General features: G+C 37.8%; 1 protein-coding gene across 2 annotated transcripts in view; it reads left to right on the forward strand.

The window, feature by feature from the left end:
- Positions 1-263: 263 nt before the first annotated feature.
- Positions 264-22,001, forward strand: part of tnmd (tenomodulin) — a 47,346-nt gene continuing 25,608 nt past the window's right edge. For both annotated transcript variants that reach the window (XM_068326502.1, XM_068326503.1), the window contains exons 1-2: positions 264-407; positions 3,346-3,480. In XM_068326502.1, coding sequence (XP_068182603.1) covers positions 363-407; positions 3,346-3,480 — 180 coding nt within the window. In that variant the 5' untranslated portion in view covers positions 264-362. The remainder of the gene's footprint in view (positions 408-3,345; positions 3,481-22,001) is intronic.

A 22,001-nucleotide genomic window follows, 5' to 3' on the forward strand; every position in this document is an offset into this window, starting at 1 on the left:
GAATTGAAAGAGCGACGACCAAAAGCAGAAAGATCATAATCATTTTTTTCTCACAGACAAACTTTGTATCCTCCATGCATTTTCTTTCAAATATGGTGAGTAAATCATCAATATAGGCTCATATGTCTTTCACTCTAAGTCCATTTGTGGCTTTCCACCTTTGAAATGGCAGCAGCCAGGCAGGGGATACATCTGCCTTGATTTTAATGGGTATTGCAAATGTTTCAGTAATTCCACTCCATGTGAGACTTCCCTCCCCTTCAGCACACTCCTGAATTACAGCAGTGGAATGGAGCTCGGCAGAGTGTGAGTATTCTACGTAGTTAAGACAATCGGAAAGATTTCTCCTGTGTGCTTCCATCATGGAGACTTGCAATCAACCCAGCTGTCAGGTTCTTTGGAAAGATGTGAGTCAAGTTTCTTTTGATTTACTGCACTTACAATAACTGTGATTTTACATAATTTTTAATTAAGTGATTTAAGGAACATAATGCAGAACATTAGCAACCACAGTGTGAAGAAGACAGGAGCACTTCTACAGCTCATAAAGCAAGTGCAGGTGGCAGTAGTGCTTTCTTTTAAAGCTTGTGATACTTAAGTGTAAGCTTTTAGTGGGATATATTGTCAATATGTGTGAATCCAAAAAGAGAGCTTCTCGATCTTTTGCAGAATTCTTTAGGATGTTTTTTTTTCTTCTTTTTATATCATTTGGCTTTTCACATTGGGATTCTTTCTATCCACTCTTGAATTCAGTTTCATCATAACCACTTGTATTTGCTTTTTACCTGTAGCTAGCTTCCTGTGTGCAAGCAGCATTCAAATATGCATGCCAAAATGTCTTTAACACTTTATTATTGAAGAAGAGGGGATAATAAGTTTGTTTTTTTTTCACACTGCAATAAATTTTCCCTCTGTAGCCACTCATGGTTCACATGTAGAATTGTGAACAACAGAGCAAGAGCAGCAAAAGTAAATGCTGAATGGATAATGGTCACCTTTGGCAAAACATTTCAGAATCTTTTTCACAGAAGTAAATAAATGTGATAAACAGCTACATTTGCTTGTTTGTCATGTGGATGCATCTGGGACTTTTTTTATCCTCCATTTTTTTAGGAGAAAGTCCTCCTCCATGTAACAGCAGGGGGGCACCAGGCGAAACACAGAAGGATATGTGTGACTGATTTTGAACTCCTAAACCTTTAAACAGTAGCTGGAAGTGACTGTGCACACAGTCTTCCCACTCCCTTCCCATCTCTGCCTTTGCTTCTTCTTTGCGTCTGTCTGTCCATCTCTATTTCAATCCCACCTCCCTCCTCTGAGTATTCAATATTCAAAGCAGAGGCAGGGAAAGATTTGTCCTCTAGTTTCCAATGCTTATGCAACCTCCCACTGGAAAGCAGAGGATTTTAGCCACAGTCTTTTTCCACTCAGAAAAATGTACAATGCCAGGAATTTCTAGCTCTCTGTTTTTCATCATACCAATGAATGCAGAATGCTTTTAAGTTTTCTTTTTTGTGAATACTGTCTATAATATATCCACTAAAGAAGGGCAAAGTTCTAGAATTCATCAATGGTACCTTTCATCTGTCCTTCTGTCATGAAATTAATGTGTTCACCAGAAATCAGGGATATTATATTCAACAAGTACCAGCGCTAACTACACCGTAACTGGAAAAACATATCTCCACCATTTGAAAGAGTAAAGAAAGATTTGTGTTAAATATATAATTCAGAATTTTTGATAATTCTGAACAGAGCATATTATTAAAATCAGAACTCAGCATGACACAGTCCAATCCAAGGTATGTCAATTGCCACAACATCAGCCAAAATATAGAGCCAGCTGCTTTTGTCATCATTTAAAAAAATTTTTAAAGAATCTGTCTGTTTCTCTCTTGTCCTCCGTGGTCTTTAAATGTGGCTAAGTCAGAATGAACAGCTTTCAATCTCTTTGTTCGGGCTGCATTTGACAAATTGACAGTGCTAAGCTTCTATTGCTGAACAGCAGACTGTGGATTCTAAATGCAGAGTGGTCAGATCGAGATGTAACTCTGTATTCACTGCAAAATGATTTAAATAGAAAAAGTTCAATAACAAAATATGTCATAAGCATGAAAACCCATTTCTTACCAGAAGCATTTGTTAAATATTCTAGGAAAGTGGAAAGAACTGTGTTAGGTATCGCTTATTCAAGATGATGATGTTAAACTGAAGAGCAGAGCAGTGGGTGTCTAGAGCAACTTGACCTGTTTCTAAATGGAGAAGGAAAGAGGAAATAGGAAAATTCAGGAACAACTTCATTATATTATTAGGCCACACATTTGTGACCTTCAACAAGGTCACCATGACCTGACACTGCAACCGTCTTGTGGATGTGGAATCATCAATGCAACAGATCAAAATAGAAACCACAGGCCTGTAAATGTAAACTTTTGCAGAAATGTCATGTTTAACTCCCAAGGTGTGCATTCAGTAAGACACATCCAGTTATGTTGTTTAAAATTCTGTTAAAGGTGTCCCTGAGGTTGGGTGAAAACTAAGCATTATACTGCTGAGGAGAAACTTTTTTTATATATATATTTTGCTTTAACATAAATTATCAAATGCTTGCATGTTTTGCCACAATTTTGTCCCATAACTCCAATGTAGCTTTTCACCAGGGTGTACTAAAGGCAAATCATCATACAGAGAGTAATCACAGTAACTCTCTGTGACAGCTGCTTTGTTGGTACTTTGGTGCTATAAAACAGTCTGACATTTCAAACACAGCCCTGTAAAGACACCAGAACTGAAAGTTCAGCAACCCCCTCATGGTCAAGAATAGGAGTCACTCATCCAGGATGTACAGGTTGGGAAAAAAACTCTCAAAATTATAAAGTGACTGCAGCAACAATGAATATGACAGGGTGACAAAGACTGACAGTGACAAACACTGCTGGATTCATGTACAATAAAATCATTCTCTGGCACATCTTTTCTGAGCTAATTCTTTGTCCTATCAGGAAATCATAAATTTTTCATCTCCCTATATTCCAACAGCACAGGCATTTCTTTTTATTCCCCAAAGTACATGTACAGCTTAGTTAATCGTGATTATTCATATATGATTACAGGTATTGTAATTAATTTAATTTCATATTATAATCAATCACAACTAAAATATTTTTTAAGATAGCATTGGCATCATTTTACTCTCAACAAGCAACTGAAAAAAATTTCACATTCCAAGATATTCCGCGATTCCTTATACAACTAGATGACTTATGAGTCATAGGCAGTGAGATGTATTCTAAATGTTATTTGAAATGTAAATGTTGTCTAATTTGAGGTTTACCTTGTATGCAGGTTGAAGTGGGGAAAGAGAAGAAGGTGAAGAACCTCACCTACCAGCGACTGGCTCTGGTTCTGGCTCTGGTCATTCTTGTTTTGGCTATTTGTGTTTTTAGCCTAAGATATCTGTGGAGCCCCAGCCTGGGCAAGGTAAGACTAAAATATTCCACAGCCCCAATTAAAAAAAAACCTACGCATGCTCTGCAAACATTCATGGAAGAGAAAGCAATCATTCCCTGAACCTTATTGAAATTAATTTTAATTCATTAATTATCGTAAATATATGTGGATTTTGACATTCATGTAAGCAACATCTGAAAAGGTTTCGGACAGGGGCAAGGGGTCGAAAGGTTAATAACACCTGACAGGGATATTCCTCAGGTAAGAAGCTAACTGATCACAGGTAATGATGGTATGACAGAGTATGAAATGAGCCTCCTCAAAAAGGTCCATCGACTCCAGGTCATTATGTCATCAAAGACTCAAGAGCTCAAAAGAAATCCTTGAGTTTAGGGGATGAAGAAAACATTACAGTCTCTCATGTGCCACTGCATGTTTTTGTAAAGCATTTACTACATGGGCTTGGGATCCTTTTGGAATAGTCTTGCTAGTAAAAAATGTGTTGCTGCACAGTTCACACTCTACAATGTCAACTGCAAGCTACTGTATATAGCAAGAAGATTCAGAAAACTCATCAACTTCTCTGGGCCCTGAACCATCTGTGATGGACTGAAGTAAAAAGAAAGTGTCTTTTGGAGTGAAGAGTCTACATTTCAAATAGTTTCTGGATATGATGAATGAGGTGTCTGTGCAAAAAATGGAAAGGCCCATCAAGATTGTAACCAGGGTACATTTCAACAGCTGTCATCTGTTTGTGTGTGGGGGGCTGTTGCCATTCATGGCAGTAGTGACTTATACATCGTTGAAGGTGATATTGATGCTGAGAGGCACATACAAGTAATAAAGACCTTTGACTGTTCAACAACTGACACCATATATGAGTCAAGAATAGAAGAAAATTCCACTTTCAAAACTGTGCACCTGTAACCACATGTTTAAAATATCAAATACAGAAGGCGTATATATTTATTATTTTAGAAAACAATTGTATTAATCAGTCTAAAAATTAGGTATCTTCTATTTTTTCACTGTATTCAGTGACAGTTAAAAGTTAGGAGTTGCATTCTGTGTTTTGACATTGTAAGTTATATCCAATCTTTTTGGAATTGCTGTTGCAAATATCGCCAGTGTTTGCCCGTCTGACACCACACTGCCATCTTCTGTGCCTGTGGTGTGGTCCCGATGAGAAACAGATGGGGTCTCTACATCTCTACATAAGAAAATCAGAAAAGTTTTATCAAAGAAAAAAAAAAACTTGAGAAAAGAAAATGGACAGCCACCCAAAGAGCAATAGGCAGTGACTGCAGTCTGTATTGTACTGTTAGATTAAAAGATGTGTGGGAAATAAACACGACAACTGTGTTTTGCTCTGTTCATGTTTTGGCTGTGAGACCTGTAATTTCGTGAATTCCTGGACCAAACCACAGACCTCCATTTATTGCTGGAAGTGTTGGCCTGTTACATTGATCTGCTTCCCAGTTGCGTTGCAGACATATTTTCAGAATGAGGGATCCTGTTACCCAAAGTTGTTCTTAATTGCTGTTGACCAGAATGGCTGTAGCAAGGCTGAATCCTCCTGGCAATGTAATTGGGACAAACTCTTGTCCAGGCAATTCATCTTGTAAAATCCCAATTCAATCACACTTGGTGGAGAACATTTTCACTATTCTTGTTTCCTGTGATGTTCTCAACAGTCCAAAAAAGCTACATCGATAATTTCACATCCGCACACTGTAAGCTCTGTATGTTGAGTACACTTAGAGGAAAAAGTTACAATGGAATGCCAGTTAAAAATGGCAGCTATATTTATTTCAGACCTCATCGAATAGATAAGTCTGTGTAGGCTATGATATGAACTGAAAAAAGAAAATGTACTAGACAAGACGTGGCTTTATACCTTTGTGACTGTGACTGATCAACAATTATTCAGAATGCCACTATTTATTTAGACACAGATTTCATTTTGCAGACTATCTCTTCTAAGCTTAGGTTAACTAAGGTTCATCTTCACTTCCTGGTAAGATGGTGTTGTTCATATCCTCTCCTTTCAACATAGATATGAATCACCTCTGAGCCATCTCCTTTGTCCTTGTTAAATATTTCATGCCGGAGGTAGAGCAGTCATTATTTCCACTTTAATAAGCTGTGATCATTCTCACGTGGCACAAAATGTGTTGATGGCAGAGGTTGCCCAGGCAATGAATATCAAACCTGCGGACTCTGGGTTTTGCCTTAATGGGGTCTTGTGGGGGAGGCTCATTCTCTGGCCTCTACATAAGAAAGTGCGATGAAGCTACTTGAAAGGAGGCTCACCTGCCTGTCAGATGGGGAAGGAAGCCCTTTCAGAGACAGAGCAGTTAGAAAGAGGTTAAGTGTCTTTTGAGAAACTACATAAAGACGACAAGTGTGAGGAAAGAGCTGTGTTTTATTAAATTCCCAGTTTTATTTTGTCCAAAGCTGACAAAATACTGACCCAAATACTCAAAAAAGTACAATCACAAATTTTAGAATGTTTTTGTCTCCTTTCAGCTCATTATTCTGATCTACAGCTGAAGCAGAAGGTTTTATTCACTGACATTTAACCCTTCCAGTAGATGGGTATCGGTTTGCTTGCTAAGATTGCATTTACTGTTGTTTTTGAAGTTTGTTATCCCAAGATGTTAATTATTGCAGATACAATACAATATGTAATATGTATCTGCCAGTCACATGTCTTAATTATTCTGCAGATCAAAACCTATTTTGACATTTTTATTATTCTGCAAAACCTACTTTGACACAACTCTTAATTCTCTTCTATCTCCAATTTATATTCTTCTTGTCAGTTTTATCCCTCTACCCATCTTGTTTGTATGTCTGAATGCTGATGCAACATGGGAATTTCCCATATTGGGATCATTAAAGTACATCTATCCGTCTATCAGAAATATACCTTGTACTTGCTACAGATGGATGAATATTCTAAACGGAATTACACAACACATAATTCCTTCATAACCTTGGGGTACTGAACATAAATACATGATGTTCACCTCAGCCTACTTGATGCTCTTTCATGGCTTTGTGGTAGTTTTCATACACATTTTTGTTTTATCCGTAACTGCTTTCTTCAAATGAAAGAACGTAGTCAAGAGCGCAAAAGGTGTAGGACGATATTGTTCATTTTACATATAAGAAATTATAACCAATTTTTTGCCAAGTTGAAAGAAATAATCATAAAACTCATAATTATACAATATTTTTGGCTCTTTTATTCATGAACTATTTAAATAAAAACCATGTATACATTGCACAATATATATTGTCTAGTAGAGTAACATATCAAACAAAGTTATTTTATATTCCAGTGCCTATCAGATGGGTGACAGGGTGGCACAGTGCGTTTCTGTACAGAATTTGTATGCTCTACCCGTATCTGTGTGGGTTTTACGGCTTCCTCCCACTTCCAAAAACATGCACTTAGGTGAATTGATCAATCTAAATTGACCATAGGTAAGAGTGTGTGCGACTGGTTGTTTGTCCTTCACTTGGCTCCGCGATGCGCTGGCGATGTGTCCGGACCATACCCCGCCTCTCGCCATATTCAGCTGAGATAGGCTCCAGCAACATCAATGACCCACAGCAGCTGAAGTCAAGATAATTCTTCTTCTTCTTCTCCTTTCGGCTTTTCCCTTCAGGGGTCGCCACAGCGAATCAATTGCCTCCATCTAAACCTGTCCTTTTTATCCTCTTCTCACATACCAACTACCTTCACTACATCCATAAACCTCCTCTTTGGTCTTTCTCTAGGCCTCCTGCCTGGCAGTTCAAAACTCAGCATCCTTCTACCAATATATTCACTATCTCTCCTCTGGACATGTCCAAACCATCTCAGTCTGGCCTCTCTGACTTTATCTCCAAAACCTCTAACATGTGCTGTCCCTCTGATGTACTCTTTCCTGATCCTATCCTTCCTGGTCACTCCCAAGAAGTGAAGATGATTATGGTAGTGTATGTACAAGAACATGGATGGATAACTATCAGGCCTAACAATTTACTGGGTGACTGGATGATATTTATTGAAGTCAAATCAGAATAGTCAGGTACACAACACTGATAAAGGAGGAAATATACCGGCAAAGGAGTTTGCTTGTATATTTGTAATGAGTGATATTATATATTAAGTCATATCAGCTCTGAATGATGTGGAAGAAAATGGCTTCATCTCAGAGAAATCCATTTTTTTAATGGGCATATTCCACCTTTTAGGTCTGCAAGTAGTGGAGTGTGCGCCAATTAGTAATAGTAGTGAACTGCCTCTCAAGTATACACATTTCTGCTCAACTGCTAACACATATGCTGCAATAATAGAATAATTCTCCACTACTAATTTTATCTTATACCGTTTATTTATTTATTTTAAATTTTATACTGTTTTATATTTTAATTCAATTTTATACTGTTTATATTTTAATTTTATACTGTTTATATTTTAATTTTATACTGTTTATATTTTAATTTAATACTGTTTATATTTTAGTTATAGTTTAGTATATAAGTCCTGTTAGTGCTACATGTGTCTGTTAGTGTAGTGTATGTCTTGTGGTATGTCCTGTGATATCAGTGTTTCTTTTTCTCCTGGTGTTTATCCAGTATTATTCGTTATGTAATGCCTGAGCAGTGGATATATACAATTTCCTCCGGGATTAATAAAGTATCTATCTATCTATCTACTTCCCTTAACAGTCCAGAGTAGCACTCAGTTGGATAATTATAGGTAATATAGGTCCTCTTTGTGATTATAGAATATGCACCCAGTACAAAATAACTGCATCTTGAGTAGGCCCAATTAATGGCCATTATTCCAGACCAACTTTTTTCCTGGTACCTAAGTGTGTTTTGACATATGCGGACAGAATATTACATCACTGCAGAGAAACTGAATTCTACACTGCATTTTTTAGGAAACCTGAAGTTGTTCCAACATGTCCTATTTCATCATTAATTCCTTTATTATATTGTTGAGATTTTTTTTTTCATTGTTGCTTTTATCCTTCATTGCAGCCCTAAAAAGACAAAAAAGTAAGCCACTCTATAACTTGTAAGTGCTGTTTTGTTAGCATTTATTAAATAGCAATTATATTGCACTTATAGTACATATGCTAGGGATTATACATATAATTATATAATTGAACATAATTATTCATGTGGTAATTGTCGTAAAATATAAACTTTGAAGAGATCCACAAATGAAAAAGAAGTTTCTAGTGAATGTTCTGATTTGGTATATTTTCTCGGTGTACAATTTGTTTTTTCCAGCTGTTTTGACATTTTCTATACAGCTGTGAATATGTGAGGTGCAAATGAGCTGTTGGAGTCAAATTCTTTTCACAGTTAGTCTTATTCAAATGAAAGCGAGGCAGGCGCACCCCTGGGAAGGAGCCTGACATAAATTTGTTGATGGCATTGAACAGTATGGTGCTTTAACTCCAGGTTTAATAAAATAGATGCTCTGCTCTCAGTAGGATTTTTGTTTTTTAAACTGACAAATTTGACAATCCTTAGCTTAGTAGATCGCAAACAAAGTGTGCCTAATTTCTGCATTTCATGGACTCTAAAAGCACTGAGTACAGAATGTGTTCTGCTCATAAATATGCTTTTCAATTAGCAAATTTGCTACTAGCAAGAATGTTTCATTCTAAGTCAATAACATAACTTCCATTAAAAAGAATTGCAAATGGCTATTGTTCACACATAATATATATATGGTCAAATCTTGTAAATTACACAGATTAAAAATATTTCGTAGCACTTCAAACTCAGTGTCTTAATTAGCAGTCAAAACCACAGTATGGCTGCAGCTAAGAACACTTTTCATCTGCTCTCACAATTCACCAAAGCAACATAATGTTGTGCACCCAGCTTTATATTAATAACCACATAATGGTAATTTGCTCCACTCATTGTATTTCAATATGACACGATAACCACTTGAGTTCTTCTTTTAATTACCTGAAAACATATGTTATAATGGAGGCCTGGGGAAGTCACTTTGTCATCATTTTATCTTTATGTGTGTCTGTGTGTGTTTATCAAAAGCATGGCTGTACTTACACACAATGTTGTCTGCGCACACTGTCGTACATTGTATTAGATTAGGTGCCTCTGAATTCTCTTTTGGCTTAAGGCAAATTTCTGTTTACTTTGTGCTCATTATTGTTCTGGGCCACAAGACTCACTAGGGGATTTTACCTCCTTGTAAATTAATCCTCTGTTATTACCAGTTTACATCAGCAACTCTTGGAAAATGGAATCTGCCTCACAAATCCAGTCAAAAAGGAACATGTTTGCTTTGACCAAATCATTTTATTAAAGACTAAAATCTCAATCTTGACGTCTGCTGTGTGCGATTTCTGTCTTACACAGCATGCAAAAACTACATTTTCACACCATTAGATGTAATCGGTTCAATTTTTAATTCACGAACCACTCTGAGTGAGATTATCTGCAGAGCAGCAGCCAGGCACAGAATAATTCTGAACCGGAAGACATTGAAAACCAGAATTTTCTGGGGAACACTGAATAGCTTACAGGTGCTGTTGGATTGCATGGCAAAACCCCCTGTGAAATACATGAATGTCAGACATGAGGAAAGTACTCCATTATTCAAGCTGAAATTGCATTGCACACCTTGATGCCTTTCCCAAGGTAGCTGCTGAATTGTCGCTCCTGATGGCCTCTTAAATGCTTCACTGTCAGGACAGGCTTCTTAAAGCAAACGCTGCCACCCCTACTGCCTTTCCACTGATCACAGGTGTGTGGCTTTCCAAGGCCTAACACCCCACCTCCCCCTCTTATTTATATACTACCGATGTATGTATAGGCCATGTAAGCCCACAAGTTCACTTGGTGACCACATGTCAACATACAGCAGCAGACAGAATGCGAACATTTGGTATCATGATATAATTTGTCAGGCTTGGAAATGTTTGTTCTTTCAATATTAGTCTTAGTTTGTCTCTAGAAATATATCTTCTCCTTATGTTATTTTTCTGTGGAGCTGATACAGCTAATCTAAACAGGTAGTTTGTCAAGACCTGATGGGAAGTTAAGCTCATTCCTTCATTTTCAGCCCAGTGTCCATTGGTGTTTGACCCCTGGCTGTTAAATTTGTTCTCTACAGGGTCCTCAACAAGATGACATATACGTCATACCTTCTGCTCCATCAGAAAGAGACTGGAAATGTAGACAGAAAACAAAAAAGTTTTACTAATTTTTTGCCCGTGGATTGCTTGAGGTAGGAAGGCTTCATGGTGGGTGTATCACATTCTCCTTCTCCTGGGATATAAGGAGTTCTTCACAACATGTGACAGCAGGGTAAAACGTGAAAACAGTTATCTGTTGTGGTATACAGCATTTAAATGTGAGTTTAAAATCCCTTTAAAAAGAGAATGATAGAGATATAATTACAACCGCCACCTTAATTGTCCATGCTTCATTTTTTCCAGGCTTCCAGACCTAAAGTGAAAAAAGTTACATGTAGAGTGCATCGGATAAAATACACAAATACTCTTTTCTTCTTTCTTTTTTTCCACAACTCTAATCCTCTTGCTCCTCCTTGTCCCATCACTGTGACTGCCAAGCAGACTTCTCTGCTCTGTTTTACAATTTTAAATGTGATCGAGCTTTCTCATCTTTTTACTGTCTCCCAGTAACGTCTACACAACTTATATCCTCAGTGTGAATTCACAGTCACAGCGCAGAAGAACTCAGAAACATTCATTTGATAATTTAACATATATTTTATGTTGCAGTTCAAAAATTGTTCTATTGAGTTAATATCATTTTAGAATGCTTACTGGTGACCCTTGCAACAACTTGGTAAGGCCGGCGTCTGTAATTTGCACTGGACCTTCTGCATTTCTCAAAAGTTGCCACATAAAGTCTATATTGCAAAGCTCTAGCAGACAACAAAAACAAATGTGACAATTCAAGATTTTGGTCAGATTTATACCAAGAATATAGTTCAAAATTGGGACATTCTGCGTTTCCCAGGACTTATAATTCATAAATAAAAGAAATTATGTTTAGCCACCGTTACACAGGAGGCTAAACAGATGTACAGGAGGGCAAATTATGGATCTCTACGGGGAAATGTGTTAATCTGATAGAAGAGTGTGCTAGTTACACTGATACTTTCTGGCCAGATATGATACCTGAGACTGCATTCCTGGACAGAGCACACCTTGGCCAGTTCCATGTCAGCATTCTCAACATTATTAAGTTAAATACCTTTCGAGTAAGCAATGAATATTTAATTGCTCTGATCAAATTTCTGTTGAGGTTCAGAATATTAGCATAAAAGACCAGAGCTAGTTACTACTTATATTTGGAAGGAGAGACAATGCACATCAAAGAACATCTGAATAAGTATTGTGTATTTGTGCTTCTGTTCAGTGATAGTTAACCTCAGGTCTGCCGAAGCGAGCACTTCACTTAGCTCTTCTTTGACGATGCTGCTTTTTTCATCGAATGAAAGAAAGCCTGTTCACAACATTAGAGATGAAGGTTTCATTGACTTCATTATTAAAAGTTTGTTTGAAAAAAATAGATTAACTACAGTGATATCTGCAGTTTGCAAAGAAAAAAACAAAACATTTTGTCGGAATCTAACTGTTCTGACCTCACCAGGAGATATGGTTTGACTTACTGAACCACCATTTCAATTGAATAACCGTTTTAGAAATGATGAAATTTGTATTCTTAACATTGGCTATGTCCTCACGCTTAGAAATATATCCTTCAGCAATTTAAAGAATGAATTGACTTTCTTGCAAATCTGCTCCATTGGTCACCTTCGATGTGTGAGGAGGAACGCTGCACCAAAATCATTCCAGTGGGTTTGTGTTTAGTGTGCAGTTAGATCTTCATATTAACAGCCTCAACTTGTAACATTCTGCAAGTTGTAATATCGCAAATTTTAATGACCTTCATTCAGACCTGCTAGGCCTATCGACTAGGAAAATAAACTTGAAAAATAAGCAGTAAAATATAGTACTGTGCATAGGCAAGACTTTCATCCAGAGAAACATGAAGTGTTTCCATGGGAAATGAAGCAAAGTAACTGGACAACTTATTTTGAAAGCTGCAATGACCCTCACTAATGATGAGATATACATTTATAAGAAGTCATTGAACTAAAAATAAAAATCATGCAGCTAGTGAGCCTACCTGCTTCGACTTATTTGTCGTATCACATCAGGTTTCATACATTTAAACAAAAATTGCACTGCAGTAGTCAAAAGGTCAACAGGGACCCACTGAATAAATCAATCATCAGTCATAATCATTTACTCAAGCTCAGCAGTCGAGTACTTTTGGAGTAAATTACGTGTTTTGTTTTGTTTTTAGTGAAGCACAAGTATGCAATGTATATTCTCGCCAACCCAAAGATTTGCTGTAACGTTAAGCTTCAGCTCTGCGGGGGGGAGGGAGTGTTTGGCCATAAGTATGTTATTAATGCCTGGTTAGGGTTAGTTAGGGCCAGGGTGAAAACAGTTTGAAACCTGTGTGTACTCTAGGCTCACGTCAGTCTCATCAGTAGCATGACTGTACTGTCAGTTGTTATTTGCCCATACATTTGTGTTTTACAGTAAGTAGCCTGTCTACTTTTGATTGTCTCATTCCCCAAAGAGTCCCTGAGTATTTAGAATGTGTTTTGAATGTTCTGAAGTATATTGGAATTTTCTTGTGACGTGTGTCCAGCAGATTCACCAGAATTTTATGAATGAGAGTTCATGGTCAGCTAGTGTGACTCATTTGCAAAGAAAATGTTCTTCACTTTGTCAGTTCATAACGATAAAGCTTGACAAGATCACCAACCCCCCTCCTTATTTTCATGGGGGCTGCAGGACTGATCCATTGACCTGCATGAGTGAGTACAATGAAAGTAGTTGAAATGGAAGGTACAAATCATGGAAAATGTAAGAGGAGGAGTACTGTTGTTATGATTTGTCTCTTCGTCTCCTCAGTGTAAATGCAGACCCATCATTCTGGAAACATTGCTTTCTTCTAACTGCTTTCACCATGGGTCTCAAACCCCTGTTGTACGGTAAGTCCTCTAGGCCTTTGTCTCTCACTGAGATAATGTAGAGCTCATTAGCTCTGTGGCAGAAACAAATAATGGCCAGGGTGAAATGTTGCAGGGTTTAATTAATAACAATGTTGTCATACATTACATGTTAATATCAGAAATAATTCCAGCTGAGAAACAGATTTTTATACCATCTAGTCCATCTAGTCGATCTATACCATCGAGTTTTTATTGAAGGTATGCTACATGACTTATAGTGGCATTTCCTTAGTTATTAGCAGATCATTTTAACTTTAATTTACATTTCATTACATGTATGTGTTGTTGCAAAAATTACATGAACAAGTTTCGCATAATTGCAGCACAAAAAATGAGGCCAACATGGAATAAAAGGGCATTTCAGCTATATCGTAAATGTGTTGAAGAATAATTTATTCATTATTGTGAAGTTTTTGTGTAGGAAAAATATTATTCAAATGTATGTGAAGTTTGATGTTCTGACAACACAGCACTCACCCTGAGATCTGAAGAGTTATTCAGCTTAGTGATTCATTTTTCTTGATTCATGGTGAAAATTAATTTATTAAAATAGTATTCTACCTGGGCACAGTGGGTAGCGCTGGTTCCGGGTTTCATTCATTTCTGTGCAGAGTTTGTATGTTCTCCCCGTGTCTGCATGGGATCTGTCCAAGAAAGTGGATGGATGGCGTATTTAACCATCCTCCTCATGCTGTACAATGGCTATGTCTCATGGTTTTTCCTTGTACAAGCCTTATTGCATGTGGCAGGTTGGAAATTCATAGGTATTCTCATGATCTCACAGATGTCAGCTTTCTGCACAGAATGATAAAAATGTTTGCCTGGGACAAATCCAGCATTTAAATCCAATATTTCCACAGACTGAGCTGTTACTGTCTGCTCTTCAGTGCTGGAATATACATTAAATGTGCTGCATAGACTCAGAAATGTGGGAAATTTGTGAAGGATATTCTGTATGACTGAATCACAGTTATGTGTAGACCCAAAGTGACTTCCTGGTACTATATTTGACCTTCACTCTGACACAAGTTGTTATGGATAGTGACATCCCCTAATAGTCAATGGTGGATTGTCACACTGCAGACTTGAATTACAGCAACATTTTTACAGAGAATTCCTGGTTTTATATCTTCTTCACAGAAAAGAAAATTAAATTCCCCCCCCCCCCCCGCTTAATTTCATCGTTCTGACCAGCGACTCTAATTTGTTTTTTAAGTGCTTGCTTTCCATTTCTGCCATTATTGGTTGACCACGAGGAACCAGGTATGTTTAATATTCAATAATACTGATAATCTGAGTCATACGACGATGCTCCAGAGATTTTATATTAGTGGGAGTTAAGCTGTAGAATCGTAAACCCAAACCACCGAGAGCATAATGTGTTGTGTTTCCCCCTGTGAGTCTTCAAAGTATTTGTCAATGTTATTAAAAAGGACAAGCACGGACATGCAACCCACAGAGGGGTTGCATGGTAACAAACATCAGCACCCATAGTTCCAGTCTGATAGTCCTGTGTCTGCATAGAACCGCAGCTTCTTCTTTTATTGTGTCTTCAAGGCAGACATGGTGTAAACAACGAACAATTATGAGACTGTATATCTAACAGACACAGTAGCTCTCTGTGTGTGTGTGTGTGTGTGTGTGTGTGTGTGTGTGTGTGTGTGTGTGTGTGTGTGTGTGTGTGTGTGTGTGTGTGTGTGTTTTGATAAAGAGATGAGAAGAGATGTTGACAAGCTCACACCCATTCTCACTTTATATCATTCTGACACAGATGCCTGCTTTTTGGTATTTGTAGCAAAATAATACCTTTCATACATGTTCTGACTTTTATTGCTTTATATGTACATTTTATTTTATGCATAATTTGCCATACAAATAATTCCAACTAAGAATTGTGCGCTGTATTAATTGAATCTGAACAAATGCAAAGTACTTTGTGCTTTTAACTATAAGAAGTTGAACCCTAGCTAACTTTTATTATAATGCTACCTTGAATCTTCCTTTTCTTTAGAGGCACAAAATCTATCCGGCTCTTAGCAATGCCATTCATCTAGGAAAATTATTGCCTTGCATCTAAATGATCCAAATTGTAGTCTTACAGCTCTCACAAGCTGTTTTTCTCTTAAATGCCACTTAGCCACAAGAGCACGGAGTCTGCTGCTGTTTTATTAGGTGAAATGAATGAATACCAGAGTGACACAGAGACATGTAGTTGTGTAAAAAGGTATAGAACTTAGGCTCGATTCTTTCTGGTTTTGTCCATATCTCAAACAAAAAACCCTGAGAAAACATAAAAATGCCTCTTTGAGGTGATGACTTTATTTTAAACTAAAATGGTTACCTGGCCTGAAAAATCACTTGATATACTCATGTATACAATCTGACATTCTCCTTTAGAATTTTCAGGTCAAAAGCAGAATTTGTGTCTTACTCAGTCATGGCTAGTTGTTGTCGACCTGAAACCGCAAAGCATCTACACATTTTGCTGCTGCCACCATGATTGACTTTTGGTACAATATTCTTTTTGTCCGACTGCTGTAGTCAGTTTCTGCCAGATGTAAAAGGACTGCTGTTTTTTGTTCAACCTATTCGGCTGATCTCAAAATGTACTCTCTAAGTTAGCAGTGGCTTTTGCCTCACTGCTCTCCCACAGATGCCCTTTTTGCCCAATGTATTTTGAAAAGTGGGGCCTTGAATGCTGACCTTTGCTGAGGTGAGAGTCCTGCAGTTCCTTGGATGTTTTCTTTGAATCTTTTGTGATTTCCTGAATAACCATTCACCATTCTGATAGAAGAAGGTCGGCCACTTCTGGGTAGGTTCACAATTATTCCATTGTCTCCATATGTAGATAAAAAGGCTCTGCAGAGTGCCAGATTCTTAAAAAGAGCTTTGCATTGCCAGACTGATGGATTTCAATCACCTTCGTCCTCATGTTTTTGCCTTGTTAGATAAATTAGCATCTAAATCTTTTTGTTTTAGGCTGGATTGTCTCTGTTCTGTATTGAATTTTATTTGAAGATTTGTCAGTGTGTGTGAGACAAATATAAAAAATAAATAAATAAATAAGGAGTGAGTCCAACACATTTTCACACCAGTGAATTCACTCTAGATATAAACCAACTCCTGAGTGTTAGCCTCATGGTGTGGAAGCTCACAGTAACTGGTTATAGTATTCTATCTGTTATAATCTGTTTCAGATTCTGAGATATGCATCTGAATGCCTCAGAGTCTCCACAGGATACCTTTCATGAATATTTCATAAACCACAATGGCTCTTTTATTACAGGAGATTGTTCATTTTCAAATAACACGTTCACCTCGACAATAAGCATCAGGATTCATTCAACACACTTTACAAGAAGCAGATTGTTATTCAGCACAGTAATGGTTACCAGGCAGAGGAAAGCACAATTGGAAGATGAATGGATCCATGTAGGAACCTAATCATTGCGATGTTGCACTAATACCATAGTCACTTTCAGGTACTTCAAAATCATGTGATTTCAGTTGCGGTTATATTATTTCAAGGTATCTATTTTTCCTTTAATGTCTTTCCTGTTGGCTGAAAAAATGTCAGCTATGTCACCCGCTTCTTCTCATGGTCTACCACCATCGTCTTTCAACAGAGACTAATTGAAAGTCCGAATCATTTAGTGTTTTTATGAGTAACAGATGACATTAAGCCTTTGAGAACGTTATGTCATTGGCTTCTAGGTCTATTCAACAAAGAAACTGGGGTTAAACTGAAAAATAAACCTAAAATTGTAAAGCATAACAACACAGTAACTTAACAATACACGCAGGAACAGTGATGTTTTAAACACAACTTCTTTTATGTTTACTCTGATATTGGTCAAGCTGAGGGCGGCACGGTGGCGCAGTGGTTAGCGCTGCTGCCTCACAACACGGCGGACCCGGGTTTGAGTCCCGCTCTGTCCGGAGTTCGCATGCTCTCCCCGTGTCTGCGTGGGTTCTCTCCAGGTTCTCCGGCTTCCTCCCACCTCCAAAAGCATGCGCTTCAGGTTGATTGGCCGGTCCCAAATTGATCATAGGAGTGAGTGTGTGTGTGAGTGGTTGTTTGATTCTATGTGGCTCCGCGGTACACTGGCGTCGTGCCCGGAGTGTCCCCCGCCTCACGCCCTGAGACTGCCAGGATAGGCACTGGCTATCCCGCGACCTGCGTTAGCGGATTAAGCGGGTTGGAAGATGAATGAATGAATGAATGGTCAAGCTGACAATCACCTTCATGGGGCTACTTAGCCTATAACAAGATATCCTGGGAATGGTGAAGCAGCTTCATGGTACAGACCTTAGACCTTTTATATCATTTAACTCAATTTAAATTTTTACAACTTCACACCAATTGTCATTATCATGGAAGACTTCACTTGATTTTCCACAACTTCTGTGAGAGACAGGTCTATCCCATGCTAGCTTATGGAATTTGGTGACCACTGTGTCATTTGTCACATTTTAAAGGGCAGTTTAATACCATCTTCAAAGGCCTTGTGAGGTTGCACTGTCCTGTGCAGTTCACAGGTGCTGATAAATGTTGCAGGCCTTTTTTTTTCTATTGGGCTATTTCCTCTTTCTGGTTTATCTGGGGCTTTGGTTAAACTACGAAAAAATGTTAGAATATGATCAAACATTAGTTTAATGTAAGTTAACAACATTTCGTTTTCAGGCCGGGTAGGACTGGTGTCAAATTTATTTGAATGCACAACTCTGTGTCCTGAAAAGCTTCTCTGGTTATATTTTTGAGAACACTAAGTTTGTGTTATGGATTTTTGAAAGTTGTAGCTACAAAAAGATTTTAAAAACAAAGTATGTACGTTGTAAGCAAAACATCCAGGGGAAAAAAAATCATATTCCCCAAAGTGTTGTGCAATGAAAATACAACCCTTTGTTGTTCTCACTTAGATTTTTATTGAGATCATAAAACCAAACAAACATCAAACAACATGTCCCAGTCCCTAAGTTTGTTTCACAATAGTGTGTTGACCAAAAGTACAGAATAGCTCCCAGAGTTCCCCTTCCCCTCCTCCCTCCTGAATGCAGCACTATTATGGCCACAGTAGCAAGTATCAAGGTGATTTATTGCCAGAGAGAGCTCAAGTTGTTTAAAATGACTGGTGTGATTAGTCATATATGCTTCAGAGCTGGAAAAGGAGTGTACAGTGCTCCCGTAAATTAACAGCAGCTGCAGTCTGTACTCGACCACAGCAAGGTGGTCAAACGTGGTAAGTGGCAAAGTCGCTCCGGGAAAAGGAGAGAAAGTGGGTCGTTACACCCCTCTCAGGTACGAGTAGGATGACAGGAAAGAAAGGTAGGCTACATTCAAGATTCAGAGGCTCCACTGTGAATTGATTTCAGCAATGAAAATGAAACAGGAGGGACATGACAGTGTGAGAGCTCTGCCAAAACTCATCACTGCACAATATGCTCATTTATTCAATAAGCCCTGAGATATCAGTGAGCTCTATTATTTCTGACAAAAAGGTGTTCATAAAAGAACCTTTTCATTTAGTAACAGGTTATTGTTATTTTATTATTTCCTCTTATCACCTCCTTTTTAGCCTGAAGTGCTCCTCAGAACACATTCTAAGCTGTATTTGGGTTCACAGCAGAAACAGCCATGCGGAGAAGACTGAAGAAGACACCAAGATATGACATGTTGAATATTGAGCACTGTGATATATTCAACTCAGTGAATTGACCCACTAGGGAATCTAGACTAGAATCCTTTTGTGATCCTCGTCTAATTCCATGACTACTTATGTCTAGATGGAATGGTGGCACAGTAGTTAGTGCTGCTGCCTCAAAGAAAAAAAGGTTCAATGCTCAAATTCACCTGAAGAAGAATCTATCCAACTGGGATGTTTCTGTGTGGAGCTTGAACCCTAAGTCAGCTGGGATTGGCTCCTCTGCAATCCAGCACAGTTTAAGCAGTTAAAAAATGTATATAAATGTATATGATGTATAAACATTTCAATGGGTTATGTAGTAGACTGGTGAAAACACAATTTTTGCTTTGCCTCAGATTAAATGAAATACAGAATCTAATCTTCGATAGTCTTGTGATGTATCATCAGTTACAATGTTTAGTGTAGTCCAGGTATGTTTTTCTCTGAATGAAGTGCAGGGGTGGTTGCATTAGAGTCTGCTTTACATACTGCCCTAGCATGCAAATTATACATGATTATGATTTTGCAGCATCAGTGCAAAATGGGTTTTGACTAGAAAGAAGCTTTTTATGCTTTTGTCTTGTAGAAGTCAAAAGCATGAACTTCATCAGTGATGTAGTTTTTACATATAAATTTCTGTGATTAAACTGCCGCGCTGGTAATGTAACATTGCAGTGTGGTTGCAGATATTTATGTTTTTGCTAGTAATGTGCTAAAATGAGGAAAATATATTATTAAGCAAAACAACTGACAGCTTAGAAGGAAAATGCATGCCTGTAGCTGTTTCTTTTGAGAGTGCTAATGTGCTCTCAGAAGATGGCTCCATTAAGTTTTGATATCCTGACACAGCGTAGCATTTGTGTTGAAAGGCTAATGACCTCAGTGTTTTCCTTAACTGGAGTTTGGCAATAGCAGTTGTAAAAAAATTTAGCATTAAATTGATGCTTAAAGTAATTGCTTGAGTGTTTTCCCAAAGGAGTTTTAGCCCCAAGCCAACACATTTTAAGCTTTTTAATGCTGTATTCACCACATACTCATGATTTCTGTATGGATTACAAACACATGTTAAATTGCTACACAAGTACAAAGTTCAAATATGCAGCATTGTGTATTTAGCAAGCTAAAAGTAAGTTGTACTTTTAATATCAGCTTTTAGTGAGAAGTAGAAACTGAAGAATGTCAAGTAGATTCTTCAGGTAAAACAACTGCGGTTTGTAAGTACTATTGATAGAACATCCCGGATATAAACAAAAAAAACAGAGAGAACAAATTTGGGCGCCGTTACATAATTGCTTGAATGCAGCTCCTTACCTCATATAACAAAAACCACACAAAAGGCTGGAGCTAATTACAATGCAGAACTGTTTTAGAGCCTTACTAATGTTTGTATTTGGAGCCAGAGTCTGATTGCATCCTTTCATTACACACTGACTGGATGCATGCATATAGCTTCCAGTCAAGTCAAGACGACATGTTTTGGCTTTGCATTTTGGAAGATTGCTCTGAATTTCCTTCCAAGCAAGTTTAATGTGTTTGTTGATCTGAATGTTAAGTAAATTGTTTTGATTGTGTAGCCATTTACACAGTGAAATTAGTTTCATTTTCAATCCACGTGCATGCAAAAGTACCCCTGACACAGACACTGAATCATTTAGACATTTACATCATCATAAAATTAGTAATAGACAGTATTTCCACTGTTTACACTATGTTTATTATAGTCACTGTCAGCTTGTCCTGACATTTATTTATGCCAGGCAGGCACCTTTTTCCCTGTACCATCTAAGTTGATGACACATTAGAGACTGACCAGTATTTTTTTTTTTAAATTAAATTTTCCAAGTTGGCTGCTGTCCAGAACCAGCTGCCTGTATTCAGCAGACATCACCAAACACCGGCCTGCATGTGTTTGGCAGCCCAAGAACATCCTTTATTGAACTTCACCAGATCTTGGAAATTGACAGACTTGGTAATCAGCTTCCTAAAAGATTCATCCTCTCAGGATACCATAAAGACAGATCTCTTTTCTCTCTGGTTCTCACCTTGCAAGTGTAAACACATCCATAAATGCATGAATACTACACAGAGTCTGGTAGACAATATACACATGTGTTTACATGTGTGAGGGCCACATGTATTACTGCTCCTTTGTGGGAAATCTCTACCAGCTGTAATTATTTCTCTTGTGAGTTGACATTTTTCAGCAAATCTTCTCAGGAATGTGCATGATCCCTGCTTCCAAATTCCATATTTGTTTTCATCGTCTAATTTCTTCACATTTCCGGTGCTACTTTTGTGTGTGTTAAGTGTGTGCATTTCATTGTTATGAAATTGGGGAGGATTAATTATTGTGATGTTAACTGTATTCATTTTATTTATAAAGGCTGCAGGGGTGATTTCAGACAGAGTTTCCATCTTCACTCCTGAGAAAAATGAAAAGCCCTAATAAAACCATGGCCAATTTGAGAGCTACCAGAGTACCTGGGAGACATTAGCAGCTGTTAAATATGTGACCGCTCATGTTAATGGTCTTAAGATTTGGAAAAATAAGTCTATTGCATGCAGCCTAAAGACAATCAGCAGCAAAGATAAGGGAGATGGAGAGGGAGAAATAAAACCTCTGATTTCCCATGCTCCACTGTTTTGAGTCAGTGCCTTCTTCTGTACCTGTGAGACAGACCTTATTATACAGCCTATCTTCTCTCATTTTTAGTCCTGTAATTCATTGACATTTATGTTAAAGTTACCGAACAATG

The sequence above is a fragment of the Antennarius striatus genome, chromosome 10 (assembly GCF_040054535.1).
Source record: "Antennarius striatus isolate MH-2024 chromosome 10, ASM4005453v1, whole genome shotgun sequence".
Classification (NCBI taxonomy): Eukaryota; Metazoa; Chordata; class Actinopteri; order Lophiiformes; family Antennariidae; genus Antennarius; species Antennarius striatus.